Source organism: Aulonocara stuartgranti (genome assembly GCF_965226115.1).
Source record: "Aulonocara stuartgranti genome assembly, chromosome: 12".
NCBI classification, from domain to species: domain Eukaryota; kingdom Metazoa; phylum Chordata; class Actinopteri; order Cichliformes; family Cichlidae; genus Aulonocara; species Aulonocara stuartgranti.
Window position 1 is genome coordinate 34,091,205 of NC_138948.1, and position 21,458 is coordinate 34,112,662.

Consider the following 21,458-nt stretch of genomic DNA (forward strand, 5'->3'; position numbering starts at 1 on the left):
TTTATGGTCCTTATACACACAATACGGTAATATTACGTTGAAGCACAGTACGTATCACTCCGCGAGGCTCCTCGGTAGCCGTAATGCTCCGACAATCCATCAAGCGGTGCAGCTCCGTAGCTTAGCAAAGTCGTACTAAAATCGGTTCGCGGTCATCAAGCACAACCAAAATTCATACATAAGGCGCGCTGTCAACTTTTGAGAAAATGAAAGAATTTTAGGCCGTGCAGCCCAGAGTGGTTAGGTCATTAGCTTGGTTAGCTCGTTGACACCGTCCAGCCTCACGCACGGGGCGATGCGCAGTAACTCGTTAGCAGAGATTTGCCGCGTCCATTTTGTCGCTGCCTGCAGGTGAAGCGATGGGGGAGGAGGAGTTGTGTTCAGTGAAGGAGAGAGGCGAGGCGGAGTAATGTTGCGTAGAGACAAAAGTGGACAAAAGAGAGGCAAACTTGTGGCTCCACAAGTATAATTATAACGTAACATATACTATATCGATATTAAGGATATTGTCACATCTTATCTCGTATAAAAATATATCGATATATCACCCAGCCCTATCTCAGATGCGAGGTCATGGTTCAGTAGGTTCTCAGTACAATAGTGAAATAAGAATATAAACCCAATAACATTAATCTTAATGTAACAGTTAAGGAACCCGGATGCTGAAAAAGTGATAAAAGCTTATCAGTTTACCGATGCTAACAATACAGGATTAGGATGACATATCACACAAAGGTCCTAGACAGAATTTTCATCTGGAACGCTGCCCCAATTTGAATGTCCTGATCTGGAAGTCGGAACAATCCCAAAAACCCAGAGTTAACGATCCAAAAGGGCAGCAGTATCTTGGATTCATGGATAAGAGTCTATCCATCAATGTCCTCAGCGTTGTTCTTATATTAAGTATTATGCTGTATTGCTTGATATAGATGAATTCCTTTTTTTCATGCTTTTCCAATTTTCCTATTGGTACACACCAACTTGGAATTCTAACATCCCACTCCCGAGGTAACTGGAGGATGGCATAACATAAAAAGTGTTGTTCATGCAAACCTTTACACCAATCCAGATTTGACCTATGGAGTGTCATTCCCACCAGTATACACTGTACATGTATGTCCGTGTGGGCTGCATAAGCAAAACCCTTCACTGTGTGTAGCCGAATACTACATAAATGGATCCATATGGTTTCATGGTATTCCACTTCTATTAATCAGCAGAAACATTTCACCCTGTGTAAGTTGCTTTGCTGCCAGCTTTAAAATCCAAACCTAACAATATGCTATAACAGGTCCTTGTAGAACCCATTATTAAAGTACCTTCATGGTGTGGAAATTTGCATAGTCAGATCAAACCGTAACGTCTCCTCTGGTTCTGTGCCACAATATACACCTCACCACTACGATATAAAGCACAAACAATCTCACTTTGTCTCATCAAACTTCTTTGTGTAATTATCTGTGACAGCAGTGTTGACTCTCCACTCATGCACAACTTTATGAATAAGGATCAGCATTACCACTATACATGATATCACAGATGTGCTATTTGCAGCTCTATATGGGCCATATTAACATGAATACATACTCACTATGACCTTAAGTCATAGTCAGATTGTGTAGCCATCTTCTACATGACAGCTTGTAAAAAGACAATTCTGCAAAGCCCTCAGTGAAGTGATGGAAGGAGAAATCAAACAAGCACACTCATCCAACTCACCTTCATCTTCCCAGAGGCCAACTTGGCAGCAGACCGTGCCGACCTCTTCACAGGTTCACTCTCTTCTGGCAGCTGGGGGAACAGAAACGTTTACCCCAGGATATATTATATAGACTCTCTCTCACACACACACACACACACACACACACACACACACACACACCCCCCCCCCACACACACACACACACACACACACACACACACACACACACACCCCCCAAGTCCTTAAATGTGATTAAGCTCACATCCAGCAGAATTAAACAGTAGATTAGATTGGAACATGTTATGACCTCCAAATGATTAAGAAAAGAAAAAAAAAGGCCATCTTTGCTTCTAAATGGACATTTGTACACGTGAATCATGCAGTTTATGGGAACAGCATACCTTCCTCTTTCGGCTGCTGGAGCAAGCTTGAGGTTCGCTTCCAAGTCCTTGTTTTGGTGCTGACTGCAAGAGAAAATTGCACAGAATAAAATTCTCTAGAGGATGGTAATAAATTATTTTGGTAGAGTATTTTGTTTAACATTCCCATGAGCTCACAGAGATGTATCCTAGAATTTGAAGAAAAAAAAAATCTTAAATGTGGCAGACCTTTCTCCTTCTGTTGCTGGATCGGGCTGCAGTTGGACCTCCAACTCCAGCGTCTGGTTGCTTCTCCTTCTCTGGCAGGGAGTCAGGCTCAGACTGGTCATCCATCTGGGAGGTTGTGCTGGGGTTGGTGTCAGACTCTGGGGGAAAACCTACAGTATTACAGCTGAAAAGACTTCTGTTTGAGATTATAGCAATAACTGATTATAACAACTCGGCTGATTAGCGTGGAAAAATGATTCACACAAATTAATACAGTCCAACTGACAAAAGGAACTGTGCAGCTTTTAAACCAACAGGAGGAGGTTTAAGGATGCCTCTCATTCTGACTTCTCTGATTGTTTTAATCTTTCTTTTATAATTAGAGAGGCAGAAGGCGGCTTAATTTCTTAATATGATGTAAAAATAAAAATCCTGACGTGATTCAGCTCCACACAACAAGGTCTTTTACGCTGGTGTACTCAGATTTGCTGGAGAAATAGAGGTTACAGAAGTAGATCGATGAGGACAGGAAGCTAAGTGACAATTAAAAGAAAAAAAGCTATGACAGCTGTTTACCTGTCAGAAGCTGAGAGAGAGACTCCTCGTAGAAGGCACTGTTTAAATTCAATGGCTGGGCATCCCACGCCCATTCTGAAAATGAAACAAATGAAAGAAAGCTGTTATCGTATCAGAGCTGAATTGCATTCCACTGGAGACAATAAGCCATCTCTCTCAGGGTCAATAAACTGTAATCAACCTGTATCACTCGCCACAGCAGAGCCAATCTCCTCCACCGAAGGGAAAACAATCTAGGACCAGAAAATAGAAAAGCAGTATTATTTACTGATGACTAATATTTATAATCAAGACCAGATCGTGGGTCATATCCTGAGCCTTGCAGAGAACAGACAAGAGCTAACAGCAGCAGGTAGCAGACAATAATTGTTACGCCCCCACATGAAAGCAAGGCGAAGAGGGTGGGGGACAGTAACAGTTGGATCCGGGTTGAAATGAAAAGGACACCAGGCAGAGGTGTTTAACACAAAATAAATCTATTATAATTAATTAACCCAATAATCATATAAGCAGTAACAAAAGAAGGAGACAGCAACGCTGCTTTAATGATAAATCAGACAGGCCAACCCAAAGAGATGGTGACCGCTTCAACTAAGAAAACAACTATAAGGCTTCAACAGAAAAAGACAGCAACGCTGCTATTAGCAATAACCAGGCAGGCCAAACCAAGAAATGGAGGCCGCCGTCACTTAAGCAAAACCACTGCCCAGTTGAGTTACTCGCAACAAGCCACGCACGGTGGGTGGGTGGGTCGGTCGGTCACTCACTACTCACTCACACCCACACTGCTCTCCTCCAGCTTATTTCACCTCTGGAAGGTAATTGGTGGTAAACGAGGGCAGATGAGCAGCAGGTGGGGTAGAGAGAGACAAGGGGAGGGACAAGAAAGGAGGAGGAGGAGAGGACAACACCACGCCCACACACTCCCACGTCCTCACAGGATGTAACAATAATAGATAACAGGGCGGTTACAAACAGACGAACAAATTATCTTGTGGAAAGCCTGTTTGTAGCTGATGTCATTGGAAAATGTTAATGTTTTGTAACTAAGATTTTATTACATGTAAAGTGTAATCATCATACTGGCAACACAGTTTAATCTCATCTACCTTTCCCTCCTCTTCGTCTCCCTCAGAGTGCATTCTGGACTTGCAAGGCATTGTGAGTGTAGGAGAAGCACCAAACGCAGTCGGGCTGCTGAAGTCGGGCCGACATTCGGGTGTCTTGGATTCACTCTGCGGTGTCTTCAGCACTGAACGAAGGTGTAAGCTCCCACCAGGAGTTTGTGGTCGGGCCGGTGTGCCTCCCTTTTGTAACGGGGTGCTCGGAGGCAGGTTCTTATCGAAAAACTCAGGAGAGAGGGGACCTCCAAAACGCACACGTTTCTTCTTCTTTGTCATCGTTGTGGGTGTCCCGTTGGACTCTTCCTCTCCTGCAAGATAGAAAATCCATACAATGCACAAAAATGTACTTTCTTTTCTCCAGGAGTCATTGTGTAATAAACACCAAGAGAGACTTTGAGATATTATAGATTAGCCTTGTTTTGTCTAATCATCTGAAACGTGAATAAACACTGAATTAAGGTTTTTGATAGAGGAAAAAAGTCAGACCGGCATAGTTTGTATATTTGTAGGGCTGAAAATTTGTTTATCAACATGACAATCCAATCCACCAAAATCCAGGTCTTCGTGTCAGAGTTACAATTAGGTTATTGTTAGGTTTAGGGTAAGGGTTAGGCATTCATTTTTGATGTTAGGGTTAGGCTAAGCAGGTAGGGAAAGCATTATGTCAATGGGATGTCCCCACAAGGATAGCAAACCAGACGTGCGTGCGTGTACGTAGCCAGTGTCGGTATAAGACTGTCGAAGTTACTGTTTAAAGAAGAAGAAGAAAGAAAAAAAAAAAAAAAAAAAAAAAAAAAAAGATGTGCATGATGACAAAATGAGAAAACATTTTTTTAAAGTTGTGTATTTGGAATCAGTACATTCTGATCTGGTATTTACAAATAGAAGTGGGTGTTTGGTGCAGCAAGACACATCACACAACTGTTATCAGACTAGGGCTGCCACAAACGATTATTTTGATAGTCGACTAATCAGAACGTGCATCTATTGGACGTAAAACGTACAGCTTATTGCACCAGCAGCATGTGCTCTTATATAACTATCATTAGCTTACAGCTTGAAGTAGAGCTGGGCGATAGAACGATAACGATATGTATCGCGATATAACTTTTCCTCGATAGAAAAATTAAGCTATCGCGATAGACCTTGCCGCTAGTCCTCTTTAAAAAAAAAAAAAACAGCCAATCCAAATTAAGTAGCGCAGAGCCGAACCAATCACAGCCGCAGCGTCACGTCGCGTGACTTGTTACGTACAGCACAAGTGCCAAGCCGCACGTGTGTTTGTTTGGGAAGCAGCCAGCGGGTAATGGAGGAAATGAGTGTGCCGACTAGAAAAATCAACCGAGCGTGACCGAAGGTTACCGAAGAGAAAACAGATGATGGTTCCAACGCCGGAGAGATTGTCGAACGGAAGAGCCATAGAAGTTCCGTAGTGTGAAGGTATTTCGGCTATTTCAAGTCTGACAAAAAAACAGCGTAGCGTGCACTGTAAATTGTGCCGAAAGCAAGTCTGGAAATACAATAAACTGGTGCATGCGCTACGTCCACACGTACCCGGGTATTTTTGAAAACGCAGATTTTTCTATGCGTTTGCACCTTTAGTCCACACGTAAACGGCGTTTTTGGTCACTGAAAACAAAGATTTTTAAAAACTCCGGCCAGGGTGGATATTTTTGAAAACTTCGTTTTTGCATTTACGTGTGGACTAGAAAAACGGAGAAAACGCAGCGTCCAAGGTGTGCGCATTTGTTTGACGTCACACTGTGCGCCACGTTATTGTTTCGGTGAAATGAATTTCTACAATACTGTTACTGTTAATTCTACTCTCTGCAGTGTTTAAATGCTTACATATACACACAGTTACTGTCCCTCCACACATACCACTCGGTTCTGCTTCTATGCCCCAGCTTTGTTTACTTTTTCCCACTGAGGCTTCTAGACTTCTGATTGGCCAACATTTCTGCACGGTTAGGAATCTAGCGCCACCTGCTGCTTTGGCATGTTCATAGCAGCGTTTTCCTTCATTTCTGCCTTTATGTGTGGACGGGATTATTTTTTAAAACGAAAACGGAAAATCTCAGTTTTCAAAAACACCCGTGTACGTGTGGACGTAGCCTCAGTCTCTGACTGGAAGCGCTAATTCGTCATTCGGCTTTTGTCAGACTAAAGTAACTGTTAAAACTGTTTGAAAAGCTAAGCTATACAACAAGGAGAGATTGAGAATTTCCTTTTAGTTCTCAGTTTATTTGATATTGACAAAAAGTCAGTTTTGTCTGTTCTTCTGTAAAACAAACTAAGATTTATTTTTAGAATTAATATTTTGTTTCTAAGTGGAATTGACAATTTAGTCTGTTTCGTTTGTTCTATTTTGAAACTTAAACGCTTTAGCGGCTGCCTTTTGTGTAGTTTGCAATATTTGCCTTTATTTATCTGAAAAAGTCTCATGTTCCTTAAGTACATCTACCCTGTTGAACTTATTATGGGAAATAAATATTTAAATAAAAACAAGCTGCTGATTATTTCACATTTTACTTGTGAGCAACGGCACATTTAAATCTTACAAATATAGTTATTTGGCTTATATCGTGATAGATATCGTTATCGCCTGAAATGAAAAAAAAAAAAAAAAAAACATATCGTGATATGAAAAAAATCTTATATCGCCCAGCTCTAGCTTGAAGTGTTTTTACGGTATGTGCTAACTAAAAATAAAGACAAGATGATAGTTTATTACATTTTAATGAAATATGCAGGTTGTTTCAGTGAAGTTTAATAAACTCAGCCGTCTGCTCCTTGATATCTAAAATATAACAGGACACCGGAGTATATTCTCGAGCATCTCACACTTTTGATAATCAGCTGTCTGCTTGACGTTTATTCAGCTGTGTAAAAACTATAACTTTATTTCTCAGCCAAACCGATTTACTCAGGAACAAATAAAATACTAAAAAAGCCAAACAATAACATTTTGAAGTTATCTAAGTGACTTATATATCATGCTTAACCTGAGTAGCGAAAGACGGCGGTGGGTTTGAAAACGATTTGCCGGGAGTCTGGTGTTCTCACCGGCTCTAGTGAGTGTTAAACCCCGGCTAGATATCGAGCTAGTGGGTAACAGACGTCTCCGAAAACGTCGGAGCGCTTTTGAAAATATGTGGTGTCTTGATAAACTGAGCAGATATTTGAGGTTTACACAGCTACATTCTTGCCTGAAAATATGTTAAACATTTATTTTGTGACCCAGAAAGAATAATAAGAGTAATATTAAAACTAACTAGCTGCCGCCATTGTTGGAAACTGAGCTGGGCTGCGCTATGAATTCTGGGACACAGCTTCTTCTTCTTCGGGGTTTAACGGCAGTTGGCATCCTTGTACATGCAGTGCTGCCATCTTCTGTTTCAGTCCGTTATTACACTCTTAAATCCTGCTACTTATTCCTGCGTCATTTGGGATCTTACAAAGCTTCAAACGACGCGTCGACGATTTTAATCGACTAATCGTGGCAGCCTTATATCAGACCATATTGGCCTTTTTTTTCTCTTTTTTTTAAAAAATTAATTCACCAACGCTCTAAACTGCTTATTGCTAAATACATGCATGATGTTCTTCACTACGGCAACTCAAACGAACATCGACTTCTTCGCTGAATATGCACCAATTCAGCCGAGCGGAACCTTTGGCTACACTGGAGCAAGCCACTGTGCATCGAGCCTCAAAGGCTAAACCAAGATAAAAGGTCAGTTACTCTAACAAGGCCACAGAGAGCGACATGTGCTCACCTGTGGGCTTCATCTCCGGCAACAAAGGCAGTGAGGTGATGCGGAAGGGGGAGGAACGCTGCGGTGGCGAAACGGCTGCAGGATCATCAGGAGGTGGTCGGCTGAGGCTTTGGAGTTCAAAGACCTCATCCTATTAAGAGAGCACACATGAGAGCTTTCATTCTGTAGTTCAAGGACAAGGACAGAACACAGAGAACAGATATTTGCATTTTAGCCAAGACTAGCATAATTTTTTGTACATAAAATCCAGAAGGACACTGGAGCACAGAACAACCATAATCATTTCATCTAATCAGTTCACAGCAGGCATCCTTTAAATATCTTTTTTTGCAGACACTTCTGATGAGAGCAGGAATTGCTCAGTTATCATGAATAGCCCCAAAAATCACTTGGAAAAGATCAGAAGGCATAACCGAGAATGTTCTACCTTATATGAAAGCACAAACAAGAGGACACGAGTGTGAAAAGGACTCCGAACAACAGAATAGTAACATTTCTAAAAACTGGGCTTATTTTCTGTTTCCTAGCTTGACAACAACCATCAACGCATCAGATCAAAATATTTAAGCTGAAATACTGACACATACTATATTGCCAAAAGCATTCACTAGTCTGCCTTGATATGCATATTAACTTCAGTAACATCCCATTCCTAATCCATACGACTTAATTTGATGTTGGTCAACCTTTTGCAGCTATAACAGCTTCGACTCTTCTGTGAAGGCGTTTCACAAGGTTTATGAGTGTGTTTATGGGAATTTTGACCATTCTTCCAGAAGCACGTCAAACACTGAAGGTCTGGCTCACAGTCTCAGCTCTAATTCACCCCAAGGTGTTCTGTTGGGTTAAGGTTGGGTTCTGTGCAGGCCAGCCAAGTTCTTCCACACCAAACTCACTTATCCATGTTGTGTCATTGTGCTGGTGCACAGTCAAGTTGGAACAGGAACAGGACACGCCCAAACTGTTCGCACAGCATGAAATCATCCAAAATGTCTTGGTATGCTGAAGCATTAAGAGTTTAACTAGAAGTAAGCTGCCGAGCTCAGCTCCTGAAAAACAGCCCCACACGATGATTCCCCCCCCGTCCAAACTTTACACTTGGGTCAATGCAGACATGGAAACTTATTCCATGAAGCTCTCTATGAACTGTTCTTGAGCCAATCTGAAGGCCTCCCACATGAAGTTTGGAGTTCTGTAGCGACTGACTCATAAAGCCTGAGGATTTAACTTTCATTCTAAACAGTTACAGACCATCACTGGCCCACTGCCAAACTGTACATGCTGGATGATGTTGTAGTCAGTGTAATGTTCACCACAGTACCTCCAGACTCTTTCATACTTTGTCAACTGACCTCATTAAGAACCTGCTTTCATCTGTTAATAGAACAAGCCACTGATAGCAAGGCTGCTAGTTGTGCAGTTTTCTTCAGAAAGCCAAATGAGCTGCACAGTGCTGGGCTGTTAGATGGACCAGTGTATACCGAATTCATCTGCCCAGTTATCACCAGAGGGGTGTGCTATAAAGCAACTTTGATATATTCAGACTTTCCTTCTTTTAGCTGGCTCTACAAAACCTGAAATCCCAGTGGGAAATCAAGGGTACCACAACAAAGTCTGTGTCTTGGTGACACTGAAAACTAACTTTAAGCTTGACATATCTTGCTAACCCATTAATCTTGTTTTGTGGTACAGTCATCTGTGTGACTGCAGCTATGGCTGGGCCATATCATACCGTTCACGGTAATACCGGTATGTTGGGCAACGATAAGAAAATGAAATCTCGCGATAGAATATGGGTAAAACGTGCATGCGCAGTGCCTTTGTTTACATACGCACATGGCGGGAAAAGCATAGCAGAGAATGAGAAGAGCAAAAGCGGATAGTTGAATAAAACGGATGAACCAGAATTGGTTTGTAAAAATGCTGCAACTTCAGTGGTGTGGAACTGGTTTAGCGTTCGTCCGTCAGATACACAACAAAGCACTATTTTTGGTAGAGCATGCTAGCGGACCGTCGTTATTACCGTGTTTTTTGGAAAATACGGCACACTTAAAATCAATCCTTTGATTTTTCTGAAAATCGACAGAGCCCCTTATAATCCCGTGTGCCTTATGTATGAATTCTGGTTGTGTTTACTGACCTCGAAACAATTTTATGTACACGGCACTCGAAAATCTGTCAAATGTTTTAGTGCGACTTTGCTAAGCTACGAAGCCGCACCGCTTGATGAATTGTCGAAGCATAACGGCTATCGTAGGCAGGAGCCTCGCGGAGTGATACGTACTGTGCTTCAACATAATATTACCGTGTTGTGTGTGTATAACCTCTTTTTAAGTTTTGTGGATATTATACATGGTTATGCTGAGGATATGTCGGCCAGTTTCAGCTGGAAATGCCTTTCGGTTAAACTGTCAGCAAGAAATTTGCACTGTTACATTTTTATATAACTTTAATGCACATAAAAAACAGCTGCTTGTTTAAGTGAAAATACACTGATGTCTTTTTTTTTTTTTGCACTAATAAAGTTGTGGAGTTGTGAAGTGTTTTGTCTAGTGTAGGGAGAAAATTTTTTTAACTGGCAGTGTTTTCTCAAACATATTTCGCATCAAAGTGCTCTTTGGTTTATTTCTCCTTTTGGAAGCTTGTAGTCAAAAAAGGAAAAAAAAAAATCCTGTTTGGCCCTGAGATCTACCGTTCATAAAGGCGTTAAAAATAATCGACGGCTTCAATGGGAGCCAGGCACACAGAGGTAAAAACCTTTTAGCTAAATTATTTACAGCAGTCAGTTAAGTGAGTGAGTCAGAGTGAGTCGGTGTACCTCCTGCTCCATCAAAGTGGAGGAGAGGGTAGGCATGCTGGCCTCTCTAATCTCCACACTGCAGCCTTCGGGGGGGCTGCTGGTGCGCCTCCTCTTGCTGGGTGTAGGCATCATTGGAGGGTCGTTCTCCTTCCCTCCATCATGGCTGTTCCCATCTGAGAGTGGAAAAAAAAAAAAAAAAAAAAAAACATCAATCAAAAAAGGCATATTACATAAACATAGAAAAACAAATGGGACTTGGGAGCATCTAAGTTAAATGAAAAGAAAATATCAAATTTCAAATAATATATGATAAAAACACAGCTTGGGGTACAAAAAAGGAAAAAACAAACAAACACCTTTGATCAGAGGAATAGAGATAAAGTCTCACTTCAGTAACAAACAGCTTAGAAACTGGGCCCATTTAAGAAGATGACCAAGCTCAGAGGAGATCCCTGCTGTAAGATGTTGTCACAGTCAGGCTTATACGGTGCAGCGCATTAATCCACTGCTTTATGAACGATGCCTCTAGACATCATAAAGAAATCCTTCTGGCATGGATCCTCAATGAAAAATGAAACTATTAATCCTGTGGCAATGAGGCAGCCTCACCAGACAGATAATCTCTTGTCTTGATGCATCCTCCAGTGTTGCTGTCCTGCGCTGGCACCGAATCACAGGCATCATTCTCCTCCACATCCATCAGGCTCTGGAAGGAAGCCATCTTCTGCCTCAGCGTGGAGGCGACCCGGGGAAGGAAGGGGCTACTTCTGACAAGCTGAGAGTTGATACAGCAAAATAAACATATCTGCTCAGTGATGTGCATTGACAGGCCAGAGACTTCTGAAATTACAAAAGTGGTATTACAGAGTGGCAGCACATCTATCATGCAGATTTTTATCTACACAATCCGCAAGTGTTACGGTTTACTTCACCGAACATCATCTCACAGGGAAGTCACAATGAAGGGGCATCCACAACAGCAACGGTGCAACCAGAGACCACTGAACGTGAAACTGTAAGCAGTGGTCGGTGAAAGAATTGCTGGTGATGTAAACTGGATGGGCCGCAAGTTAAACCTTCAGCATTTTGAAGTAATCGATCCAAGTGCCTCCCAGTGAGAGTGAATGATACCATTAACTAACATATGCAAGGGTGGTAAATAATTTGGAGCGTTACCTAGGCAACTGGAGCCTTTAATGCCGATTATTGACCAACTATCAGGTACAAAGCGATGCACAAACGAGCAAATAAGCTACATCCAAATGTAAAAGTTAAGTAAACTAAATAAATTAAAGGGGAGTCCTGAACAGTGAGATGTTATCCTGTAGGGGGTATTTTGTTGACATAGTTTGAGTCCATTGCTGCCCTCAGAGGAAAGATCAATGCCAATCAGTACAAAGTTGTTCAGCGTGATGATGAAACATTTCTTTCCTGAGAGTGGCGTTTTTTTACACCGATAGTGCCTCCGTCCACAGGGGATGAAGGCTCACTGAATGGTTTGATGAACACTTGTACAATCAATGCCAATGTGGACTGAAGCTCTTTTGGAGGAATACCAACATTACTAAGACACTCTGTGCCATTTTTTCCATTTAATTTGTCATTTACTGCATTTATGAACATTTCTTAAAAGTTGACTTTAAAGACAGGTGAGCTGAGACAGAAGTGTTGCATTTAAAATCCCTTTCCATATAAATGTGCATTATTCAAAACCCTTTGTGTATTTCTCAGCTTTTAATAATTAGAGTAACAGGCTGATCTACAGTTGTGTTGTTGACAAGCAACATTTTTGCAACCAAACTGCAACAAACGTAACTAAACATGAGTAAGTCACACTCGGAGGGTGTCTGCTGTCTACTAAACTGAAAAACGCTCCAAAAAGCTGAGACATGGCAGACTGTGGTTCAGATCATGCTGAGAAGAATGATCCACGCCGGAGAAAAATCCTTATTTTGTAGACGTGTCAGTCGATGTTAACAGGAGTTTTGAAAACACAGAAGCGCATACAACAAAGTGAGCTTGCCAAAGTTGGGATTTCAATGCATTAGGCGGCTCGACAAAACCTAGAATCCCAATATGTTATGATACAGAGATAATCCGTATCATAACGGCATCTATTAACTTTCCTTTTTAACCCAGGCTTTCTGCTTTGCAGGCATCTAATGGTTTTTTTTGGGGGGGGGATAAAATGGACCAATCAAACGCTGCCTACTTCAGTCAGGAGCAACAGGTCGTGGAGAAGGATAAACAATATAAAATACACAAAGAGAGAGACTGATGCCCGAGGAAAGCTGCAGAAAATAATTTAAATTCATAGTGAACGTATTTATTTTCAGTGATGCCATTCATCTGTAATTCATCAGCCTCACTAACATATTGCTCTGAAACTAAACTTTATCCCCAAGAAATGCACACAGATCACACACTGTCCCATAACCAAGGACAAGTGGAAATCACCTTGTGTTTATTTGATTGACTGTATAACCACCAACAGAATCAATATTTTTGTAATCCATCTTCAATTAGTTACAATCCCAACAGTGTAAAAAGGACCAAAACAACATGTTTTCAGATGTTCTGCCAAGCTAGCTGAATACACATGAACTTCTATGTTAGTGACACTAATACTCCTCCTCGAACATTCTGTCTCAGTTTTGTTCTGTGGCATTACTGACATGACTTGATGCTCAACAGGTCTGCAGCTATAACCCATTTCTGATAGTTATGAACAGTAATATCCAGTGGGAGGCTTTTGTTTGTTGTTTCTGCATACTCTGTCTGGCAGTAGCTAAGCATTAAAAAAACAAAAAAAACCCCAAGGAATATGAATCTCAGGCGGCTGAGTTACATCCAGTGAGACCTGAAGAGTCACTTTCTTTAACATGCTTCAGGTCAAATAGCGGTATTTTGATGCACTTTATGTAACAGATCAGGCATGAGAGACAGTTAAAATCCAAACAAACACATAAAGAAAAGCAGCTTTTGTGCTCTCTGCAGTTTTCATTATGGACCACATCCTTGTAGTATAGTCATATTAAAGGAGCCCCGAAACACTCAAAATTGTGTTTTCTGTCTGTTATGTATCCACGGCTTGCATGCGCCATATAGCGGGCAATGATTCTTCCCCTCTCTTCAAAGCTTCATATTTAAATGTAATGAGGGCCAGAAATATGCAGAACTACAGAACAGAAGAGCCCAAGCTCTGGCACTGCACAGACAGCTGATGCAGTAAGAAAATCTGGCCCTTTCTGCAAATTGTACTCTCTACAGCATGATATGATGCTAAAACAGTCATAGACTGCTTAAATAAAAGCATGAGTAATGTTTGGTTTTCTACATATGTCTCAATGACACAAACGTCTCTTAACAGCTCAAACCAGCAATGCTATTTAAATATCTTCTGAAAAGGGCTTATTATTCACTGTTTTTCATCACACTGCTATTTTTATTACACAAGCAAAGAAATGTGATAAATGTGATGTATGACTGACTGAATAATACTGCTCACCGTATTACCTTAAACATTTTTAAAGGTCAAACATAAGTAAAGATGCTGCCACAAAGACACATGCTGTTAATCAGAGTTCAGAGATTTCCTCAACTTGTGTTTAGATTGAAGTTTTCACGCTCTATAGTGTACAACACAGGGAGGTAGAACTACAAATGCGGTACAGTTTCTGTGTCAATCATTCACATCTGGCGGGCTGCGGAGCTTTTCACTGTGACAGTAATATCTTGTACGAAACTCTGCTTTATTTAACACCTTTTGCCAGAAGTCATTCTGTCATTCAAACGGCACTCTCACAGCAGGAGCTCTGTCATGTTTATGTTCTGCTCTGTTCATTTACTGCATTAAGCTAACGTTGATGCACAAAGCTACTGTCAATATTAACTTTCAGGGTACTTCAAAAGCTGATCATCGCTGCATACAGCAGCTTAGTGCAGCACAAAAAAAAAAAGTATACAAACACCTACATAAGCAACTGTACTTCTTGTGTTGTCTGCCTGTATTCCCGCAGGTCACTGATTTATTTTAACTGAAGCTTATGCGAAGTTTAACAATGTGTGTTTAAAGGGGCTCAGATAGGATTTGTTAACAATTTCAATAATTAAAATAAAACATGAATTACAGATAAAAGAGGAACAAGTGTAAGCTGTAAAGTAAATGTTTAGCAACTGTAAAGCTTAAAAGGCTTTATGTATCTCATTATCACACTGTCAAGTTTGCGAAACTATCCGTTTGATGTTATCTTATGAAACTAAGAGTTTTACAGCTTTCCTAGGGTTTAAAGTCACTACTGCCATCTTGGACTGTTAATTCAGGGTTGCTGGGACTGCTCCAAATGGGAAACCTAAGTTGAGGAGGTAATGAAGAGGTGCACGACAAGCTGAAATGACACCAAAGGCTGGCATGCACTGGCAGCACTTTTAAAAAACGCACTGCTATTCATGCAGGAGACAACAGTAGGCATAATCCAGATGTAAGCGTTCACATGCAGTCAGGCCTACATATTTTTGGACAAGGACACAGGTTTCATAATTTTGCTTCTAGACATCCCCACGGTGGATTTAAAATGGAGCAGTCTAGAGCTGACTGAAGCGCAGACCTTAATGCTTTAGTTAAACTAAATGTTTACATTAGAGGTTTAATAACAATTTAACATAATCCATCCTTTTACTCAGGCTATGAGATTTACAAGGCAAACAACTGACAGGATCATTTTATGTTAACAAAGTCTAGAGTTCATTGAATCTGAATTTGGCAACTGTTCATTGGAAATTCCAATATGTAATCAAACAGTTGTCAACGCAAGTGAACGAGGTAGAAAGCAAAAACCAGAACACACTTAACAGGGAGAGAGAAGAAACTTTATGAGCAGCAAATCAGCAGTTTGCTACATTCTCAGAAAGACCAAATGCACTTGTGAGCACTCTCAGAGCAAGAATCTTCCAACTGGGAGGCTCTCTGTGTAGAGTCTGCAGGTTCTACCTTTGTTGGTTCTGTCCATGTCAGTGTGATAGATGGACCGATCCAATATTACATATCGGTCCGATACTGATGTAAATTACTGGATTGGATATCGGAGAGAAATAAAAAATGTAATCTGATCCATTAAATATCACGAAAGCACCTCACAAAACTTGTGACACGGCGTAACTCGGCTCATAACCGTAGCACGTCGGAGCAGTGTGCTCACGTGATAGAGCGGCTGTGTGTATTTGTAGCCTCGCTTCCAAACCAGCATTTCATCTCCAATGAAGTTATCTCAGAGAGAAGTAAAGCAAGTGTGTAAGTTCATCTCTGAATGTTTGTAAAGCATTCCCACGTTAAGCTTAACAACCGATATATGGAGCGAGTGCCTCTTCTTGCTGCTACTTCAATCGTGAAACTGATTAATGATCAGCTGATCGGCTTTTCTGTCGCGAGTCCGTCTCTCTTGTTTGTTTTTGGCCCACTTCGCGCCAGAAAGAGGAAACCAGCGGATGAACAACAGCAGCACGTTTAAGCTTGATAAGCTGTTGTTAGGATTTATTTAATATTACTTTCTACACCAGGATCCTTTTCTATGTAGCTGACGGCTGGTAACTTTGCAGGGGCGGATCTAGCAAAGTTTAGCCAGGGGGGCTGATAGGGCATGAACAGGGAAAAGGGGGCACAAAGACATACTTTTCTTTCTTATTCTCATTTAAAATGTCGAGCTTTTAATAAATAATTATCTGAATCTTACACCCAAAGTTTTAATCTGATGTAAAATATATAGAAGTCCATTACTGTATATAGTAACTGTTAAGTCTAATATACCCTAGTAAGCTATAATACTTTCTCCTTTGGGAAGGTACCACCTGTGCAGTCTGCAGTTCTGTTGAAGAAAGATGTTGAATCTAGGGCTGCACGATTAATCGTTAGAAAATCGCGATCTCGATTCATACTTATGTGCGATCTCATTTCCAAATGACAACGATTTAAAAAAAAAAAAAAAAAAAAAAAAAAGATGACGACGATTGTACCGCATTTTGATCCGGGATGTAATCTGCATGAAAACAAGCGCTCACTCTTCCTGCTCAACAAATGACAAGGGCGGAGCCTTATACCACGTGATACAGAAGCTGTGCCGTGTGATGCTAAAATTAGCAGGGAAAAAACAACGGAGAGCACGTCAGGGATGACGAGAAAGTGACAGGAGAAAATCCGTCTTGGTCAACCACCCAAACATCAATAACGGGAACCTTATACAGCGCTTCCCTATACACGCTGAACTTCCGCAGGCACAAAGAAATTACAGAGGCTATTACTTATCACCTGACCAAAGATATGGCTCCCATCAACACTGTGCAAAACGAGGGATTTAGGAAAATGATCAACACCCTAGACAAACGCTACACAGTGCTGTCCCGCAACTATTTTTCTATTGTTGCACTACCTGCTCTATACACGCAGTGTCGAGCAACGGTGGAGACGGAATTTCAAGCAGTACAACATTTTGCGGCAACCACAAAACGTGAGACATTTGTTGTTTTTATGTTTATTTATTGTTTTTATGTTCAGTCTCAACTGTTACGAAGTTGATGTGCAGTTAATAAGTGCAATAAATATTTATATTGGAAAAGAGAATCGTGAGAGAATCGTGACCTCAATTCTAAGCCAAAAAAATCGTGATTCTCATTTTATGCAAAATCGTGCAGCCCTAGTTGAATCTATTTAATTATTCTTGAAAAATAATTTATTTCTGTGCATTTTGTTTTCACACTGCATCAAATTAAAGTTGATTATGTTGATTAAGCATCATGAGGTGGAGGATGGGGGGTGGTTCCCCATTTTTTTTTTTGCTGGGAGTTTGCAACCCTATTAGTTAGGTTGCTTGATATTTCTGCTAAGTACTCTTTAAAACACCAGAATAGGAAGGATTGAGTAAGTTTAAGTTCATTAGATTGATCAGTTTTGCTGAACTATGAAACATTTTGGGTGCAGTGTATTTTTTTTTTTTTTTTTTTTTTTTTTTTTAACATACAGGTATAACAGAATAGCTTTAGTGTTTTTGTTTATTTAAACTTGAGTATGAACGAGTATGAAGTACAAAATGCAGCAATATATTAAACAAAAATGTTTTGTTGATAAAAAAACAAAACAAAAAACAACAACACACTATATCGGATTCATATCGGTATCGGCAGATATCCAAATTTATGATTTCGGTATCGGACATAAAAAAGTGGTATCGTGCCATCTCTAGTCAGTATGAATGGCAGGGCTTGCAAAATCGCTAACCCGACGTCCTGGGGCTAGCAATTTTTCCAGTCGGGCTACCAAAATCCATCTCTGCCCTGCCCGTCGGGCTGTCATAGGAAGGAAAAATATATGTCAATGCTTTTGCATTCTTTCGAAAATGTAGCTGGGTAATTATGTCATTGGCATCGGTGAGCCACTGTCAATATGTGACATATTGAAGTCGCGTTTGAATTTGCGCTTGTTTTTTGCTTTCACTTTGCAATCACGCGAACTGTGTATAGAGAGCAACAGTACTGATTGGTGAGTGATGATAATTTGCGCACCAATTCCTCTGACATCGTCTTATCGATCATTAGCTTACTATGCAAACATGACAAGTGAAATCTCCCGCAGCTTAAACATGTGAGAGGTTGATCGCGCAGAGAATCGCTGAGTGTTATGTGAGTGTGTGTGTAAAAGCAGCAGGATATACATTTCAGTTCTGCTGAGCCAAATAAGACAGGTCAGGGTGAAGAAGTGACCGCAAAACGGAAAAGTTATGACAAATCAGACTATAAGGCAAAAAGAAAGTGCAGCTTTATGGTTTCATGGACAAAAGAATTTCTGTGGCTGCAATATGACGAGCTAAATAACCAGGGCTGAACATAAGTGGTCCGCAGGTGCGCATTCGCTGTCAAAATAAAAAGCACGCACAAGATAACAAGTTGCAAAGCGTGTTTGCATACATAAGATTTTCAGGAGGAGGACAGACATTTGTTTAGAACTCTTAAAGATGTCAAAGAAGCTCCTTTAAGCAATTACTGTGATGTTCCTCCACCTCCAAACAAATGTCAGAAGGAGTCCGAACCACAAAAGAAGCGCGTATTCTCGGGAAAGTGGTTGCAGGAGGTGAGCTGGCTTCAAACAAATGATGAACGCACAGAGATGTGGTGCGGAATGTGCCGTGAAAATCCCACTCTAGCGGACAACAACAGTGCTTTTTATATGGACGCAAACGCGCGTTGCAACTTCTTATCTGGTGCGCGTCTTTTATTTTGACAGCGAATGCGCACATGCGGACCACTTATGTGCACCCGTGTAAATAACATAATGTTCTTCCGGGTGTGTTGTTGGTTTTCTCTCGATTTCTGAGTCGACAAGCGCCTTTGTTACTGGGACCAGTCATTTTAAGAAAGGCCCCCATTAGAACCCATGAGAAATGCAAGAAATGCATTATTGCTCAGTCTGCAATATCTTTCCCAGAACAAACACCAATTGCAAAAAACATACTAAAAATAAACCTGAAAAATCTGTTTAGAACAGCGTACTATGTTGCAAAGAGTGAACTACCACTGGCACAATTTAGCAGTCTTTGCAAACTTCAAAAAGCAAATGGCCTAGATCTTGGTTCCACTTGCCTCTTACCCGTGACTTCAGTGGAAATTTCAAATTCAGGATCTGATCCAGACTGATTCATGTCCTACACAGTTCTTACAAGTTCATAGAAATGTCTGTTCAATTAGAACCAAGTATTTGAGTTGATGACTGTAATTTTTATACAATGTTGTAATTTGTGTTTCAACAATTTTTTGATTAATGTTTTGTTTTCTGTTACAATATTATACTTTAATGTATAATATTGTAAAGGAAACAAAACAGGAAACAAAACATCAATCAAAAAAATTGCTCTCTTTTTTATTCGGGCTACTTAAATTTATTTTGGGCTACAAAAAACTGAAGAGTCCCTGCCCGAAGGGCTACCAGGGATTGGTTATCCGTGAGTTAGTCCACAGTGTGCAGGGTGTACCCTGGCTCTTACCCTGTGACAGCTGGGACAGGCTCACCAACACTGAAATCTGAAAATGTGATTATGTACAGAGGCAAAATAACACAACTGTGCTGCTATTCCAGCTTTTATAGGTACGTCAGTATGTATGCAGCAGCGGCTGTGACAATTTTCATGTGCGTCTCATAAAGGACGACAGACAAAGCATGTTGTACAGTTGTGCACTGTACCAGTAATCTATGTCAGTTTCCATACTGATCCCAGCCAACTGAAAGCCAGAGCAGTCTGAACAACTGTCTGGCACTCTAATAGGATATGACAGATGCCAGATTTGCAACCCGAGAAGCATCTCACCTCTGGAGTTTGGGATGCCGGTGGAGTCTTCCTCTTCTGTTGTGCCATGAAGCAGATGAGAGAATTTGTCTCTGGGGAGCCCCGGACGCCAACACTGGACCTCCGCCTGGCTTTCAGCTGTGCTAGACGAGACTTATCTGTCAGGAGAGAGAGAGAGGCTTGGTGCTAGACTAACACTCAATCAAGTCCATATAACCTGCTCTGGACACCTTTACTTGCTCTCCACCAGTTTAAAAGCAACAGCAGCTGCAGCCAAATAACGAACCGTCCTCTCTCACCTTTGCGATTTGATGATGCTGCTGGGGTAAAACTCTGCACAGAGATGCCAAACTGACTTGGGGTGAGCTCAGAAAAATTCAGGGGGGCTGAGGTTTGATTTAAAACTGAGGGGGTGTCCTCTACTGAGGGAGGCGACACAGCTCCCTCCTGATCACCCTCACAGGAGACAGTGCTGATCTCTGCTGTAGCCATCTGCAATGAGAACATAAGCACGACTTATAAATGAAGTGCAAGAGAACCACAAGGACAGGTAGAAGGTCCTAGAGGAAACATGGATAACAAAAGCACGCGACTAAGTCGCATGCATTTCCATAACAAATGATTTCTGATGGAACGCGTGCTTTTAGACGAGTGCTGAGAACAGGATTTCACCCGTTACAAAAAGAAATCCCTCCAGGGGCATGCTAACACAGACAAACACATGAAGATTTACTCAGGAGCATTTGCACACGCTCCACAGTAACAGCGTGTAATGAGTAAAGAACTAGAAACGGTCAGGAGCGGCGGGTAGCTGCGCTTACATTCCTATCTCCCTGGGTTAGCACTAGCAACGGGCAACAAAATATTAAACCCACACGAAAAACGTTAGTTTGTGAAGACTTTACTCGTCGCTGGCTAACAGTAGTAGCAGCGGCGGTGTCACTACAGTGACAACAAGTTTAAAATCTTACCTTGTGGATTTAGATACTTTGGTTGTCTCTCGTTAAAAAATATATAAAAGAACACTCGGGTCTTTTATGTTATAAAAAGAACACAACAGTCTTAACGGACGTTTATAACAATATAAAAAGACTTTCAAAAAAAAGAGCAGAAGGCGATTCAAATCCCCCTCCACACCAGAGCCAGAGACCGCGTATAGATCCCTCCGCGAAATTGTCAGCAACGTTCGTGACTGCAGTTATATATTTTATTTTTAAGTATATTGCCGGGAAATTTAAAATATGAATAAAAATGACTCAGTTAAAAAAAATATAGAAAAAATATTGGTAACAACTGACAAAGTGTAGAGGCCTAACTAACTTCCGTATTTTCAAGCACTTTGAAAGCGGCCGGAACTCGTTTAATATGAATTGGCCAATTGAAATGAAAGAGAGATACCACGTGACTGTCTAACGTCAACAGAGAAAATAGGGTTGCTATTAAAAAAGTTTATTTTACGAAGCAAACACTTGTTTGTTGCCTAGGAAAAAAGAACTTGTTTTTTTATTATTCATTTTCATTTTATTTATTTTTTTAACAGCGTTCTTGCTGTACTCCCTCAACT

General features: G+C 40.9%; 2 protein-coding genes across 3 annotated transcripts in view; one reads left to right on the forward strand and one right to left on the reverse strand.

Moving 5' to 3' along the window:
- LOC309719662 (uncharacterized protein) overlaps nt 1–166 on the forward strand; it is a 206,192-nt gene extending 206,026 nt beyond the window's left edge. Inside the window, exon 2 of the mRNA XM_082555952.1 lies at nt 49–166. The gene's annotated coding sequence lies outside the window, so the exon portion shown is untranslated. The remainder of the gene's footprint in view (nt 1–48) is intronic.
- Nucleotides 1–21,238, reverse strand: part of cdca2 (cell division cycle associated 2) — a 29,918-nt gene extending 8,680 nt beyond the window's left edge. For both annotated transcript variants that reach the window (XM_082555964.1, XM_082555963.1), the window contains exons 1-12: nt 20,866–21,238; nt 20,194–20,386; nt 19,916–20,052; nt 11,178–11,343; nt 10,587–10,741; nt 7,769–7,898; nt 3,975–4,297; nt 3,047–3,098; nt 2,866–2,940; nt 2,311–2,447; nt 2,104–2,166; nt 1,720–1,791 (exon numbers count right to left, since the gene is read on the reverse strand). In XM_082555964.1, coding sequence (XP_082412090.1) covers nt 1,720–1,791; nt 2,104–2,166; nt 2,311–2,447; nt 2,866–2,940; nt 3,047–3,098; nt 3,975–4,297; nt 7,769–7,898; nt 10,587–10,741; nt 11,178–11,343; nt 19,916–20,052; nt 20,194–20,386 — 1,503 coding nt within the window. In that variant the 5' untranslated portion in view covers nt 20,866–21,238. The remainder of the gene's footprint in view (nt 1–1,719; nt 1,792–2,103; nt 2,167–2,310; nt 2,448–2,865; nt 2,941–3,046; nt 3,099–3,974; nt 4,298–7,768; nt 7,899–10,586; nt 10,742–11,177; nt 11,344–19,915; nt 20,053–20,193; nt 20,387–20,865) is intronic.
- Between the last annotated feature and the right edge of the window lie 220 nt (nt 21,239–21,458).